This window comes from Myotis daubentonii, chromosome X, assembly GCF_963259705.1.
Source record: "Myotis daubentonii chromosome X, mMyoDau2.1, whole genome shotgun sequence".
Taxonomy (NCBI): Eukaryota; Metazoa; Chordata; class Mammalia; order Chiroptera; family Vespertilionidae; genus Myotis; species Myotis daubentonii.
The window spans coordinates 36,233,362-36,250,254 of NC_081861.1; the positions used below are offsets into that span (position 1 = coordinate 36,233,362).

General features: G+C 37.0%; 1 protein-coding gene across 11 annotated transcripts in view; it reads right to left on the reverse strand.

Annotated features, from left to right (window-relative positions):
* Positions 1-214: 214 nt before the first annotated feature.
* Positions 215-16,893, reverse strand: part of STAG2 (STAG2 cohesin complex component) — a 154,308-nt gene continuing 137,629 nt past the window's right edge. For 9 of the 11 annotated variants that reach the window (XM_059679421.1, XM_059679420.1, XM_059679413.1 and 6 more), the window contains 5 exons: positions 12,003-12,192; positions 11,801-11,911; positions 8,578-8,704; positions 6,682-6,759; positions 215-2,134 (listed from right to left, as the gene is read on the reverse strand). In XM_059679421.1, the coding sequence (XP_059535404.1) occupies positions 2,111-2,134; positions 6,682-6,759; positions 8,578-8,704; positions 11,801-11,911; positions 12,003-12,192 (530 nt within the window). In that variant the 3' untranslated portion in view covers positions 215-2,110. The remainder of the gene's footprint in view (positions 2,135-6,681; positions 6,760-8,577; positions 8,705-11,800; positions 11,912-12,002; positions 12,193-16,893) is intronic. The other 2 variants (XM_059679419.1, XM_059679412.1) reach the window with 1 other exon arrangement.

Consider the following 16,893-nt stretch of genomic DNA (forward strand, 5'->3'; position numbering starts at 1 on the left):
AATAATGGTCATGGGTTTCTGCTTTAAAGTAATAACCCAATTAGGGATTTAATCTCATTTTAAAATACATTATTTATGAAAAATGTAAAATGGCAGTGTTTTCTATAAATTATTTCTACCCAAACATGTCAAAGGTATGCTAATAGATATACTTTCTAAACCACTTATAACCACCCTTCTCTTTCAATTACAAAAGATAAAACATACAACACACTGTAGGTTTATTTTTATTCAAAAAGTTACTGTCTCAAGACATAAATACAAATCAGAAAACAGTACAATTAGGACAATAGAATGTGGAGGACAACAGGTTAGAGTAATATATAAAACATTTTTAGCTGGTTGAAAACAAAGCTGTAAGAACTGCTTTCACAAAGAAGTACTTCTTTCAAGAATGAGAAAAAAAATCAACTTAGGTTTAAAATCATATATACAGTCCTCTCAGCAGTTCTAGTAAATGCAGTGGTGTGAAAAACAACATAGGCAATACTTTTGCACATAATATTATTCATTGATGGAAAATCTGTTAGACAAGTCTGGTTTCATCTGTTATTCTCCATGATTTAATAAAATAATTGAATTTCTTTATGATCTTTTAGCTAACCTATGGTTTTTGGCTACCACAGCCCAATGCTTGTTGATTTCTGACTCTAAGAACTGAAGCCTTTTGGTATTCACCCATCTGAAGATATTTTTGTATTGCAAGCATATTAAGGCATGGAATGATTAAAATAATATACCTCAAGAACTGAGAGACGACTGACAAAAGATAGATACACATGTAATATAAGTTAATATTTTGTTTTAAACGATGTCTAGCTGCCTAAGCCTCGCAAAATGAGTTGATGTCAAAATGCCAAGTGGCCACTTTCTGTTTTAAACTAATTTATTTGTGAAAGGACATAAAATGAAGTTTAAAGCTTAGCTTTCAAAGAATATTATGGGTTATGAATTCTATTATCCCATCTAATTTACATACAGAGGAAATGTACTGTAACCTGTTAGAAGTATCTTTAACCTGAAGACTGCTTGCAAAGACAGATAGATAAAACAATATAAAATACAAATTTAAAAATCATTTTAAAGCATGAACACTCATGCTTTTCTATTTTTAAACATTGTTAAACTTTCAATATATTTCTGAAACCTCATAATTTTAAGTTGGAATTTAAAAGTAAGAAAAAACTAAACAAACTGCGCAATTATAAAATCAGCACCAATTTATATATATATATAATTTTATTTAAAATTTAGATCCCTATTCCCACACTCTAATAAGCTGTATAATTTTTTGTTTAGAATTTTTCTGCAAACATACTACAATAAGCTTCTTTTATTTGGAGACAAAATACAGTGGCACTACTGGAAGGAATATCACAACATTACATTTTTATCTTAAAGGACAAGCAAACTTTCAGGGTTGATAATGGTATAAGCATGTTTGAGACTGGTTACCTTCTGGCAGTTCACTGCATCTGGATATTTCTGAAAAGTATAGAGAAGCTCTTGGATTTTAAAAATATCTTAAAATACATTTTAGATGAAAAAATTGTAAAAGTTCTGCTTATAAGTTTACTTTTCTCCACAATTACAATATTTAAAAGAAAGCTTTGTTGATTGATGTTTTAAGCATTTAAATTTAGAATGCTAAAAACAATTCTATCCTATAATTTCAGGGTAGAGAAATAAATCCATCCTTAACTTTATTTCTTGGATATAAACAGAAATCCAGCAGAGGTCATCATTCCTTAGTACACCCAGTAAATAAATGTGAGAGAATTCGTCTGTACCAAATGTCTCTTCAGATTGTTATATTTTCTTTAAAAAAAGCATGAAATAATTGATTCAAAGGCCAACTAACAGCGCATAAATAAAATATTTACTTTCTAAGAAAACTGTAGCTTATCATCAAATTGTTTACTTGTCCTTTACTTTTTTCAGGCAAACAAAACTGCCCCTCAATGCACTTGATCTTGGTAAGCGTAAGCATGTCATATTCTCCTTAGAGAAAAATCTGTACAGAATTTCACTGTATCTACCACACTTTATTTTAAAATTTCCTCTTCCACTTAGAAAATGACTTCACCAGAGATTTAACTGTGTACAGGTATTAAAACATTGACACCCCAAGAACCTAATGAGAGAGAGGGAAAAAAATCTCGTTAAGATTGTCATTCATTTCTTTGTAAAATATATCTATGAATTATTACAATACTAATTAACATTAATTTTAATCTATGCTAATAAAACTACTTTGAAAAATCCCCTTTAGATATGAAATTCTAAAATTAAAATGACCATCAATATATAATGGAATAACACACTTAATCAAGATGCTACTTACCTGAAAAATATAACTAGGAGCAGGAACTATGTCTCAATTATATGTTTATACATACCCCAATGCCTAGATAGCGCCCTAAACATTGCACTCAACACTTGAATGAATAAACAAATGTGCTTCTTGACATATATTTCTGGCACAGTTTGCTGAAAATAGCATAAGAATGTCTTGCAAACTTGGTTCTTTAATAAAGCATTTGAACATGCAGACCAAATATATGCAAGAATAATACAAATATGTAGAAAGTAGGAAGTTTTCTTTAGAAAATCTGACCTGAGTGAAAGGACAGAACTACAACTTTTAAGAAATCAAGTAAGTAAGGTGAAATATGGGCAACATACTTATATTGATGCCTTCTCTTTTGTACATTCCCAGTTTTCCTGGGAAAAGAACTGAGGTAAAATCTAATAATTACTTGTTACTAACTAAAGAAAAATAAAAGCAGATGAATGGAGCTACTCCCCCTTGTTCATTAAATAAGAACAAGATGTACCTTTGAGCTGTATATACTAAAAGCTAGGCTATTCAATTATAATTCCAGCGTTTACTATGATAATTAAGTAATACTTTTAAAATACTATAATAACCTAGTAAAAACTGATATTAAAAGGCAGAGGTAATGAGTTAAGACTGGGATTACAGAGGACTCTTACTTGTATATTAAATCTCACTTTAGCAAAAGTCACAGAATTCATGAATTGTTTTGATCTGTAGGAACTGTGTATTTTCAGACCAGGAAACCAGTATCTATCTGACTGCAGCCTCCCTGTAGTGAAAAGTTAAGTAAAGTGTTTGGAATCCCCAGTGATGAGAACAAAAAGGATTGATGCACCCCACTTCTTACCTGTCATCACCAAAACCACCACCACTACTACTACTCATCCTTTGTCCTCCCCTACCCTCCAACAAGGTTCAAGTTTCACCTTTTTTGATTAGAGTCAGAGTTTGGGTAGTTAGAATATTTCCACCCAAGAGGCCCTGATGTTTACAGATCCCTTCTAGTTATAACACTAATGACTCTGGGTAAAGGAAAGTCTGATGATCATGAATCAAAGTATAAAATCTTATTAGCAATTCTTAGCACAGGGTGTGTCATGAAGATGAACTCAAGTTCTTTCCAAATAGAGTCTAACTAGAAACAACCAGAACAGATTTTTTTTTTGGGGGGGGGGTGCAAACTGGGTAATAAGTAGATTCTTGTAGTAGAACATTAACTGAGCTCCATGATACTGAACCGTTCTTTTACCAGTATTATACTACAGATATTTGTAATAAGAGAATCTCAACACAGATGAGTAACATTAGTGACACATTCTCTTTTGTGCTGACCTAAACTACACCTGTTTCTGTGTTAAGACTAAAAAACACTTAAACATATATTTAAAAGTATAAACAGCAAGCTTTGGTGTGTTGTGGCAATACTGGCCCACTGGTAGCAAAAATCAACCAGTGGTACAATGGGATAAACCAATGTTGTTTCCAGATATAAAACTGACTAAATCATAAATCTATAATCTTATATTAGAACTGGGTATAAAAGAATTTAAGTTCCAATTTTACTATTGTTTTAATGACTCATTTATCACAGGCTTAAGTAAAAACAGATGTAGACTATTGTATAAAGGGCAAACAGATCTTTGCATTAAAATTTTTTCTATTATTTAATTTCTTATTATTGAGACAATATGAGGTAAAATTTAATGTATATTTAAAAATAAACACATATATATATATATATATATATATATATATATATATGGTCAAAGACTTCTAAAGATACATAAACCTTTAAAGACTGAGCACTCAGTTATGTGACTGCTGCCATCATGTGGAAATACTATAAAACTACAGGCATGGATGCATGTGCTCATTTTCCTGTAAACTACTATCCCCTTAGTTATAACATATTCAATAAAAACAAGAATGCCAAAAGTTTTCTATAAATAATTATCAGATTCCTATCTTTGGCCTCACTCAGACTATTTTTTTCTAAATGTTAAATGACAAAAATATACAGACATAATTTACAATGCTATTTCATTATTTTAGTAATGTGAATTAAAGACACCTTTTTGCAAATCTAGTAACTAAGAAAACAAATGCCTAAAATTTTCCTGACTTTAGATAAACACATGGAAAAATAAGGAAGTCTCTAACTGCCAGTATCAATTTTGACTATATTTAATCATTTCAATTTCCAAATTACTTTTCTTGGTGTTTCTTCCAAAATGAGGTCTGATGATAGTTTGGGGAAATACAACAACAGAGACAGCACAATATTTTTTAAAATCAAATGGAACTCAGATTGAATTACTACCCTGACACTAAAGTTGTGTAACTCTGAGCAAATCACTGAATCACCTCTTCAGTCCAAGTTTGCTTGGGTATAAAACTGGGATCCCACCACCTTTCTTACAAGGTTGCTGAGTATAAAAATAAATCATGCCTAGCATAGTGTCAGGCACATAAGCTCTCAAATACTAGCTTCTGCCCTTTTCATTTCAAAAGTGATAGTCAAGGTGGACTATAATATAAACGTGAGGGCAGGGAGACAATCTTATTCACTTTAGCATGAACTTATAGCTCAATAAATTGTTGAACTAATGCATTTCATCATATCTGCTTGAAAAGATTCTTTTACTCATTACAATCACTACCTTCATGTTTTATTTAACGAGTTGGGAAGAAACATACTCCTAGATTATCAGGGAACTATATACTTTAATATGCCTTTAAAACTATAGACTTATGGGCAAGCCTAGGTCCCCTATGCTACTCAGTATGGTCTGCAGATCTGAAGCAATGACAACACTTGCTATAAATGCAGAATCTCAGGCCACACTCCCAACCTTTTAAAACAGAATCTACATAAGACCTCCAGATAAGTCACATGCACATTAGAGGCTGAGAACACTAATTTAAAAAGGATCCCAGGTGGATTGTCCAAAGATTTCCTTCTATACCTACTGCTCTATGAGACTGTCTTTTGGCTCAAATAACTGGTCATACTAATATAACATTAGTATGAATTAGTCAAAATTCTTCTAAGAGCTATTTGAAAGTATATTACGAGGTGAGTGAGGACAAGGAGAGAATGGTAGAAATTGGGGCATAGAAGGCAGGCCTCAGAGGATGAGGTTACCTGAGGTAGTAGTGTTAGGAAGGAACATAAAGTGATATGAAAGGGCACTTAATTGACTTATTTACTTGACAAATAAAACTAAACACCTAATATGCTAGGCAGACTTCAAAATGAATAAAATCATCACTGCCTGGAGTTCAGTCTATTGAGCATTATATCCTATTTCACTACATCAATTTGGTAATTATAAAAGTGTATATACAATGTGTTATAGAAGCTGAGAAAAAAGTACCTATCTGAAGAAGACAGCAAAACTCCTTAGGTAATGTCAGAACTGACTATTAAAGAAGAAATTCAGTAGAAGAGGAAGGGGGTGGGCAATTCTGACCCAGAAAAACTTATACAAAGTCACAGAGTCATGAAAGAGCAAAATGTGTATGAGAGGAAGATTTGGTATAGCTGGAGCACAGAATACATATAAGGAAAGGGCCACGGTTAAGCTGGCAATGGAGCCAGATCACAAAAAGCTTTGTTTGCCAGGCTAAGAAGCCAGAATATTTTTCTTAATATCAATGGGGGAGGGGGCAGAGAATCAATGAAAGACCTAAAACTATATGTGAGAGAAGAATCCGATTTGCATTTTGGAAAGATGACCCCAAAAGAGAGATAAAGGAAGGGTGTAGCAGCAAGATCAATTTAAAGACTACTGCAATGGTCCAAGTGAAAATTAAGAAGTACTTGTATGAGCCAAGGCATTGTCAGGGAAAATATGGTGGGGACTGATATAAGAGGTACTTAAAAAATAGAATTGACAATACTTAATAACCAATTATCTCAATACCCCCCCACCCTTCACTTTATTATCAGTCTGTAAGTTCTATTTTTCACCATGCCTTCAGATGATGATGATTATTCCTCTCATTCATCCTATTGATCCATAAATGCCAAGGAAATCTTTCTGAAACACAATTCTGATGCCACTCTCTCATTCAAAATTCTTCAATGGCAACTCTAGCCTAAAGAAAATTCCAAATTCCTTAACGCAAGTCCCATTTGGCCAGGGATTCAAAGGCACTTAAATCTGTCCCCACTATTGCACCACCCTGCTCTGGAAATCACTCCTGCCTGCCTCTTTTCTCCTGTTCCAATTGTTTTTATCCATTCTTGATGTGCTGTCTCAGCTCTCCATCCTCAAACTTAGGGCTGCCTATACTTTTGATTTTGCAATCCTGCAGTACATTTAAATGAAACCTACTGATTCATCCATAATTGAAGCTGGATCAAAGAAATCAGGCTTCAGTTCTGTTCTCTCTCGTCTGTTCTTTGATGGTGGCTAAAGGGAAAAAAAGGAAGAAAGTTGACAATTGTCTTATCTATAATCCAGAAAATATTGAAATTAATTAGCATTAAATGTTTACATGGAACATGTAGTTGCAATTGTACCTTACAATAATTTAAATACTATATAAACAAACTAAAAAATGTTTAAATAAAAACAAAAGGAACTCATTCATGGAAAATTATCCTAAAAAAAGAAAACTGGAAAACTCATTTTTTTACTTTAAAAATTCCCCTCAAATCATTTTCCATTAAAGGGACCAGATTACACTACTCTAAAGAGAGACCATTTAATTATTTCTTCCTGTTGCCCAGTCGGTGTGGCTCAGTGGTTGAACCCAGGAGGCCATGGTTCCATTCCAGGTCAGGGCACATGCCCGGGTTGGAGGTTCGATCCCCAGTAGGGAGTGTGCAGGAGGCAGCCAATTGATGATGTTTCTCTCTCACTGATATTTCTATTGTTCTATCCATCCTAGTCCCCTTTCCTCTCTTTCTAAAATCACTAAAAACTTTTTTTTATCTTCCTGTTAAGGAGATTTCATCGTGGTATACCGGGAAGTAGAATCAGAAGACCTGGCTTATAAGCCTCAGCTTTACTGATTACTAGTTTTGTCTCCTTGGATAGGCTAATTGTCTAAGCTTCAGTATCTTCGATCCTTTCAATCTCCCTCACAAAATTGAATGAGACATATGGCAAAATGATGTAGAAGCATTTTGTATACGACAAAGGCCTAATCATAAATATGATGTAATTAATAAAGAGTATACTCTTATATATACTTTAACTTCAAATTTTAAGTAATTTCATTATCTAATATGAAAATTCATCTCAGTAACTGGATAGTAGCAAGTAAATAATGTAGTTGTGTGTGTGTGTTTTTTAATCCTTGCCCAAGGACATTTTCCCATTGATTTTTAAAGAGTGTGAAAGAGAGAGGGAGAGACAGAGAAATATCGATGAGAGAAACACATCGATTGGTTGCTTCCCGCATGAGCTGCAACCGGGGTCCGGGCCCAGGAGGCGCCTGCAACCCAGGTATGTGCCCTGGACCAGAACAGAACCTGGGACCCTGGGTCCCCAGGCCAATGCTCTATCCACTGAACCAAACCAGCTAGGGCTATAGTTGTACTTAATATATATATTTTTAATTTCAGCTAGGAAGGGAGAGAGAGAGAGAGAGAGAATCATTGTCCGGCTGCCTCCTGCATGCCCCACACTGGGAATTGAGCCCGCAACTCGGGCATGTGCCCCCACCAGGAATCAAACCGTGATCTCCTGGTTCATAGGTCGATGCTCAACCACTCAATCACACCAGCTGGGCAATAATATAATTTTAATGATGGTAAATAAATGGAAAATTATAAGGTGATGTGATACTTAACATAATAAATGAAATATATTCTTTAAATCAATCTATTCCTAAATTAACCTGAAAATTAATCATCTTAAACTAAGATCTAATACCCTGACCAATCTCACCCTCCCCTCAACCCCTTCTCATATACCTGAAGACTTAACTATTTTATTTAATAACTAGAGGCCTGATGCATGAAATTAGTGCAAAAGTAGGCCTTCCTTCCCCTGGCTGCCGGTACAGGTTTCCCTCTGGCACTCGGGACCCAGGTTTCCCTCGCAGCCCCAGCTTCGTCCAGAAGGACGGCTGGTCTAATTAGCATATTACACTTTTATTATTATAGATTTTGCAAAACTTACTTCTCATGGCAAGTATTTCTCTTCTCTAATAAATATCCAACTTAATTTCCAAAGGGCCTAAACTTTCGAAAATCTTACAGAAATCACTAAGTTTCTTACCAAGTCTATATCCATGGTGTCAAAATCCATTCCCTCGTTAAGATCTTCAATCCTCCCTTCTGAGGACATCATAACATCTTCAACAATTGGCTCTTCATCATCTTCCATTAGGCTTGCACCACGCCGACTAAAGAAATATAAAACAAGGTCAAGATCTGAACCAATGTTGTGACTATTAATATGTTGGCATCAACTATGTGGCTCTCTATATTCAATTCAAGCATAATGGAAAATGATGGAATTAGAGGTCAGGGAAAATGATTAGGCATTGATCATGTTATCAATGATGTCAAAACCCCAATGTTCGCTTGTCTAAAAATGCTAAGGAGTTATGTTTATTCTACATTACTTCAATACATTTAGCTTAATAGTTCTGATATCCCATATAAAAAGTTCAATGACAATATCCCACATGGGAACAGACAAGATACCTCAAATCCTTTTTGACAGTAGGCAGGGTACAAATTAATAAACAAATATAAAACAGAGACCAGAGAAATAACATTTTCAGAATACACATATTTTCATTAATATATAGTGTTAATTTTACCCATCACTCACTCATTCACTCAGTACCTAATATACCAGGCTCTCACTCATTCATACAATGCCTATTACATGCCAGGTTTCTACTTTGTCCTATGGATGCAAATTAAAAAAAAAAAAAAGATGAATTAAGACATGGTTCCTGCCCTCAAGGAGCTCACAATCTACTATGGGAAACAGATAATTATGACAAAATGTGATACATATATTGCAAGAGAAATATGAATCAATTGCTATAATGATATACTGGAAGAAATTCTGCTTCAGGAAGAAATGAGCAACCTTTATGATGAAAATTAGATTCTGTGTCCTAGGAAACTCTAAGACATACAGAAAAGTAAAAATTAAGACCAAAAATTATGTATGTTATTACATCATTATAAGGAATAAATTCAAATGTTAATAAATTAGCCCAAATCAGCATGAGTCTAAGTAATCGTGAAATTGAGGGTAATTTCTTGTTCCCCAGTTTGGCCAATGTTTCCTTCTTTTCTCACTAATTCAAAGATCATAACCCTTCTGCCCCCAATCTATTATTTAGTGAACACTTGCTTACAATTGACACAATACTATGTTGAGTCTTAAGTGGAGGCAATTAAAGGGAAAATGTGTGCTTTGTGGACCATGTTATAGAAAACCAGAAATCCATTCTGTATTTCATTTGGAGTGTAAGGAAGATTATATAATATAAACTATTTAAAAATACAGAGAGAGCTTGGAAGTATTTTCAGTTATAGGGCAAACTATCATTACAGAAAAATTGTTGCAAAACAAAAATATTTTACAGCATCAGGTGATTGACCAATGGTACAACAACCAAAAGATTCTTCCAGTGATAATTATTTAACTGGGATAATCTCTTGTAGTCACTAGGGAAGTTTATCTCTAAGGGGAGTTAAAACAAACTACAAACAAAAGAATAATGATAAATGGTGCTGAGTAATGAGATGCTGTGGAAGATCTTGGGGATTGGTGGAAAGTTTTCAGGGGAGAATTGTGGACCAAATGATTGCCGGTACAATGCCAGAATGTTTGAACTGGTGACTGGTTGGAAGCTAAGAAATTAGCTGTTGAATCCAACATGAAATAAGAACATATATTAAGGAGAATGTGTCCATAGAAAAAAGAATGGGAAAAATAACCAAGTGACTGACTGTATATATCAGCGGTTCTCAACCTGTGGGTCGCGACCCCTCTTTCACAGGGGTCACCTAGGACCATCGGAAAACACATATATAATTATATATTGTTTTTGTGATTAATCACTATGCTTTGATTATGTTCAATTTGTAACAATGAAATTGGGGGTTACCACAACATGAGGAACTGTATTAAAGGGTCGCGGCATTAGGAAGGTTGAGAACCACTGGTATATGTTAACGATATTAGACAAGTTGAGATCAGAATATACACATGTGATTTGAGTATACTTTTTTATAGGTTCTTAAGATTGCCACAGATAACTGCAGTGAGTTTAAATAAGATACTACTCATGTGGTAAATGATAATTTAAGAAAAACAGGTGAAATTCTCATCATTTAAAAACCAACAAAACAAACTAAAATTTAAAAAGGTAATAATTACCATCTCTCAGTATTAAAACATATACTACATTATGTTACAAATACAAAGCTTTCAAACTCAAAACCATAAATAAAATAATCAGTCATCATATTTTTCCCTTTGGGCCAATCATTTAAAGACTGACATTTCTTTTGAAGCCAAAGCTAATAAAGATTTATAAAAACTCTCATACAGATTCCAGTGAAAACAAAGTATACGAAAGTTAAACTATGCATTTTTTTTTTTGCATTGGACATTTACTCATTCAATGAACATTTACTTAGCACTTTTTATGTGCGAAGCACTGACAAGCATAAAGTGGTCCCTGCCCTTGAGGAGCTCACAGTCTACAGAAAGGGAAAATTCATAAACAAATAACTATAATACAATGTGGTGAATACTACAAGAAATATAAATATCATGCTATAAGAGCATGGATTACCGCATCTTCTTGTAAGGTGATACCTGAGCTTGTTCTTTTATGATGATTTTACCAGTTTCCAGGGAATGGGATATGATACTAAAATATAGGCAGGGGCCATATTTTGAAAGATCTTGCATGCCATGAGCTAAGGACTTTGAACTTATCCTGCAGGCAGTGGGGAGCCATGGAAAGGTTTAAGTAAAAGAGTTACATGATCAGATTTTTATTTTAGAATAGTAATTCTGGATGGTGGTGTGAATGATGGAGTGGTGGTGGAAGAAGTGAGAGGGGGATTTGGTGAGAGGATAAATAGGAGATTTTAAGGGAAGAAAACGAATTAGAAAGCTAATATAATAGTTCAGGTGAGAGATGAGGGCCTGAACTAAGGTGGGGAATCAATTAAGATGTAACAAAACTAAAATTTTAGCTGTAATTCTGTGTACCAAAGTAAACAAGGATTCAGATTTAAACTTTTCCAACAGATCAAACTAAGAGTGGTCCTTTAGCTAACTAGTTAATATTTAACTTTAAAAGTTTCTTTTTCTGTTGGAAAGACCAATTTTCAGTTCCTTGATTATTTCAGCTTACTCTAGAGAGTTTGCTGAAATTTTTAGGTAAGGCACACATTAAAATATGTTCAAATGAATTCGTGTACTTCCTAGACTCAGACAATAAGGCACTCTCACTTACATGGCATGCTGAAGATTAGTTCGTAGTTTAACATAGCTCATTGCTGCTCTCTCCTGTTGTTGCCTTGCTTCCTCTTGCTGTCTTTGAGCTAACATCCATGTTACCTGCGTGCTTCAAGGAGAATTTTATTCCTCTTTTAACTTAACTTTTTTTCTATGTAATTAATAAAGTTATAGTACAGAAAATAATCAAATGTACTTACTTATAATCAAGAGGAGTTTGATGATGTTCGGTCTGCATTGGATAGACACCCATGAAGCTATCCTCAGGTCGTAATCTTTTGGGCTCTCTCATAATTGTTGAGGTGAGTTGTGGTGTCTGCATCATAACTGGGGTGTGCAGTGTTTGCTCTCTGCTTAACCACATACTGTCACTACTACTGCTTTCTTCAGCTGAAAAACAAAATCAACAGCAATGAAGTTCAGTCACTAATTTTGACTAATTAGATGTCTAACACAACCTGTTCAGGTCAACAAACACCTGTTTATCATAGGCTAAGTGCTTGGAATAGAGGGATACAAAGTTACTTAAGGTGAAGTGTCCCCCCCCCCCCCCCCGCTTCCCATCCTTACAGTCTAGTTGTGAAGAAAGAAAAAGACAGCACAGTGTGGGAAGTGATAAAAGAGAGGGCAGCACAGGTGGAAGGGGAACAATGAGAGGGATAAGAACCAACTACCTGCGAGTCATTTCTAACTGGGTGAACTAGGCAGGAGGAAGAACATAGGCAAAAGCACTGAGGCATGAAAAAAATGAATTTGATTGTCCCATGGAAATGGTTTTAATCTTTTGTCTAATAATATAAAGGCATAAACTTGTAATTTGTACAAGTTAGATCATGCTACTTTACTGATATTTAGCAGTTTTTGACCTACAAAAAAGGCAATTTCATATGACTTAAATTAAGAGTTTGGTACTCCTGGGGTAAGCAGCAAAAGGTAATGCTGAGTGAATAAAGAGGCAGGAATCAATTTATGGAAAGTTTTATAAGCTGTGCTAAGGTGACAGGAACCACTGCTGGAGGTTTTAAGGAATTGATGTGGTGAGTTACATATTTTAGTCAAGTATGTGATGGCAGTATAGAAGGTAGACTTAAGACTTAAGCCAGTTAGGATAATTGTGTAGTCCAGGTGAGTTAAAGGTGGGAATGGGAATGGAGATAATAAGAGAATGGTTCCCACTCTATAGTATGTTAACTGCTGAGCAGCCCGAAGAACAACTTCAAGGGGAGCACAAATCCATAAGCATGAAGCACTAGACCAGTGGTTCTGAACCTTCCTAATGCCGCGACCCTTTAATACAGTTCCTCATGTTGTGGTGACCCCCAATTTCATTGTTACAAATTGAACATAATTAAAGCATAATGATTAATCACAAAAACAATATGTAATTATATATATGTTTTCCGATGATCTTAGGCGACCCCTGTGAAAGGGTCGTTCGACCCACAAAGGGATCGCGACCCACAGGTTGAGAACCGCTGCACTAGACTAAAAAGAACAGGTTTCACACCTGCAGAATCTACTTGCTTTCAAATGTCTGTAGATGCTGTCATCTATCTATACTAATAAAAGGGTAATATGCAAATTGGTCAGGATGCCCTCACAGTAACAACAGAACAGCAGGCTGTGTGGGGCAACCAGGCCAGCAGGGGGGTTAGTGAGGGACAACCAAACGACTGAACAGCAGGCTGAGCAGGGCGACCAGGCCTGGGGGGGGGGGGGGCAGTTAGGGTTGACCAGGCCAGCAGAGGGAGGCAGTGAGGGGCGACCAGGCCAGTGGGGGGCGGGGGTGGCAGTTGGGGGTGACCAGGCTGACAGGGGAGGGGGGCAGGTGGGGGCGACCAGGCCAGCAGGGGAGGCAATTAGGGGCAATCAGGCCAGCAGAGAGAGGTGGTTAGGGGTGAGAAGGCTGGCAGAGGGGGCAGTTAGGAGTGATTGGGCAGGCAGAAAGGTGAGCAGTTAGCAGCCAGTGGTACCGGATTGTGAGAAGGATGTCCAACTGACAGTTTAGGCCCAGTCCCCCGAGGGGTCCTGGATTGGGGAGGGTGCAGACTGGGCTGAGGGACCCCCTCCACCCCCCCCAGACAAATTTCATGCACTGAGCCTCTAGTGATTAATAAAAGACAAATTCACATGTAAATGTTATTGAATTCATAGTCATTCTTTGAAAAATCACTAATTTGGGAGGGGAAATTAATAGCACTTGACTGAAAACATTTTATTAGAACATTATATATATTATAAAGAGCTAATATGCTAATTAGACCAAATAGCCGAATAACCTTCCAGACGACCTTCTGGACAAAGCCAGGGCTGTGAGGGCCAGGTGAGGCTGTGAGGGGCTGTGAGGGCCGAGCCCCTTGCACGAATTTTGTGCATCAGGCCTCTAGTGTGCATATATACAGATAAGTTTTTAAGGGAAGAGTGCAAAGAAAAATGTGCTAGTAGCTATTACCATAGTAATAAATGGATTAGAAAGAAATTTCACAATTTGCAATATAATTACATCAACCTTTTTTAAGTTCTACTGTTTAGGCTCCAACTTTTGTCTTTTAAATTGCACTGACCTGGCCAACCTATCAGTATTTTTTTTGAGAGAGAGCGGAAGGGAGAGGAAGGGAGAGATAGAAACATCAATAATGAGAGAGAATCACTGATCAGCTGCCTCCTTCATGGCCCCTACTAGGGATCAAGCCTGAAACCTGGGCATGTGCCCTGACTGAGAATTGAACCTGGGACCTCCTGGTTCATGGGTTGAAGTCAACCCACTGAGCCACAGAGGCCAGGCTTTTTCCCCTTTTTTAATCCTCATGCAAAGATATGTTTATTGATTTTGGAGAGAGAGAAAGGGGAACAGGTGGAGAGAGAGAAATATCAATATGAGAAAGAAACATCAATTGGCTGCCTCCCATATATGCCCTGACAGGGGATCAAACCTCAACGTAGGTATGTGCTGACTGGAAATTGAACCCGCAACCCTCTTCGGTGTATGGGACAACGCTCCAACCAACTGAGCAACCTGGCCAGGGCCAACCTTTCAGTATTTATTCTTCCTTTTTCAAATTTACTAATGCCTAAATTTCTATGGCTCTCTCTAAAAACCTAAACAAAGAAAGCACTGACTCTTTCTACAAAAACCGAAGTATCCAGTTTGATAATATATCTTTAAGATGTTATATAAATGCCAATTCATACATACGCCATAAAGTCTAAGGAAAAGGAGATTTGATGACCCAGCACAAATTTGTAACTATTAACTATTTGTTCAAATAAGAAAAACTTTTAAAGATTTAGTGATATGCAGGAAACATCTTTTAATTCATAACTTTTCTATACTAAAATAAGGAAAATTTCTTTTAACTTCCTATAAAGTATCAGCCCTAACTATTTTAAGCAGTCAGGACTACTGTAAAAGAAATTTCCCTATTGAATGGGATATTGGGACTAAATAACCAACCAAGTATAATCTAACTTGTACAAATCACGTTTTAGGCACTATAAACCTGGCAATGCTTAAAAATTATTTGGCAATTTAAAAATATGGCTCCAAAATCTTTACTCCTCACATCAAGAGGTGGGGGATTATAACCCACCCCTGTATCTCAGCTCTGTGACTGATCAATAAAATATGGTGGAAATTATGTTATGCCAGTTTCTGGTCTTAAGAAACTGGCAGCCCTAACCGGTTTGGCTCAGTGGATAGAGCGTTGGTCTGTGGACTGAAGGGTCCCAGGTTTGATTCCGGTCAAGGGCATGTACCTTGGTTGCGGGCACATCCCCAGTGGGGGATGTGCAGGAGGCAGCTGATCGATGTTTCTCTCTCATCGATGTTTCCAACTCTATATCCCTCTCCCTTCCTCTCTGTAAAAAAGCAATAAAATATATTTTAAAAAAAGAAGAAAGAAACTGGCAGCTTCCACCTCCTTTCTCTTCAGGCATTTACTCTTGGAGTCCAGTAACGTGGTGTGAGAAAGCCATAAAGCTACATGAAGAGCCGAAACCGGTTTGGCTCAGTGGATAGAGCGTCGGCTTGCGGACTGAAGGGTCCTGGGTTCGATTCCGGTCAGGGGCATGTACCTGGGTTGCGGGCACATCCCCAGTGGGGGATGTGCAGGAGGCAGCTGATTGATGTTTCGCTCTCATCGATGTTTCTAACTCTATCTCTCTCCCTTCCTATCTGTGGAAAATCAATAAAATATATTTAAAAAAAAAAAGCTACATGAAGATGTCACATGTAGGTGTTCTGGAAGACAATCTAGCTGAAGTCCCAGCTGACAGTCAGCATCAGATCCTATATAATAAAGTGTTATATGCAAATCGACCGAACAGCGGAATGTCCAGTCACTATGACGCACACTGACCAACAGGGGGCAAACGCTCAAAGCAGGAGCTGCCGCCTGGTGGTCACTATGCGCCCAAAGAGGGAGCACCGCTCAGCCAGAAGCCAGGCTCACAGGTGGCGAGCGCAGCAGTGGTAGTGGGAGTCTCTCCCGCCTCTGCAGTAGGCAGGTGAGAGGGGTCCCGGACTGTGAGAGCCCTAGACAGCAAGACGGATGTCTGACTGCCTGCTTAGGTCTGATCCCTGGGCAAGCGGACATCCCCCAAGGGGTCCCAGACTGCGAGGGAGCACAAGCCGGCTTGAGGGACCTCCCCCCCGCCCTAGTGCACACTGGGCCTCTAGTATATCTATAAGTGGAATGCTGTCATACAATTCCAGTCTTCAGTCTTTGAGGTTTCCTAACTGAAGTACCAGGCACTATGTCCCTGCTTTGTCAAGTTTTGGGGTAGTTTGCTACTCAACAATAATAACTGGAACAAATTTGGACAACTATGCTGATTTGTTTAAAGGTTCCTAAGGAAAGGAAGAAAGCCCCCAGGCCCATTTTGAACCAAACCTGTCATGCTAGGAGTCCAAGAGACTTATGTGTCATAATGTATTACTACCTCTAAGATAATAGACAGCAATTTGTATTTCTATCAAGTTCTTCATGATTAATCTTGGATTTCTCTTCGTAGAAATCCAAAAGCTGCAACCTCTGTAAATCTGTTGCTTCACTTAAACTAGATGGATGTGATGATCTAGGTACTAATTAG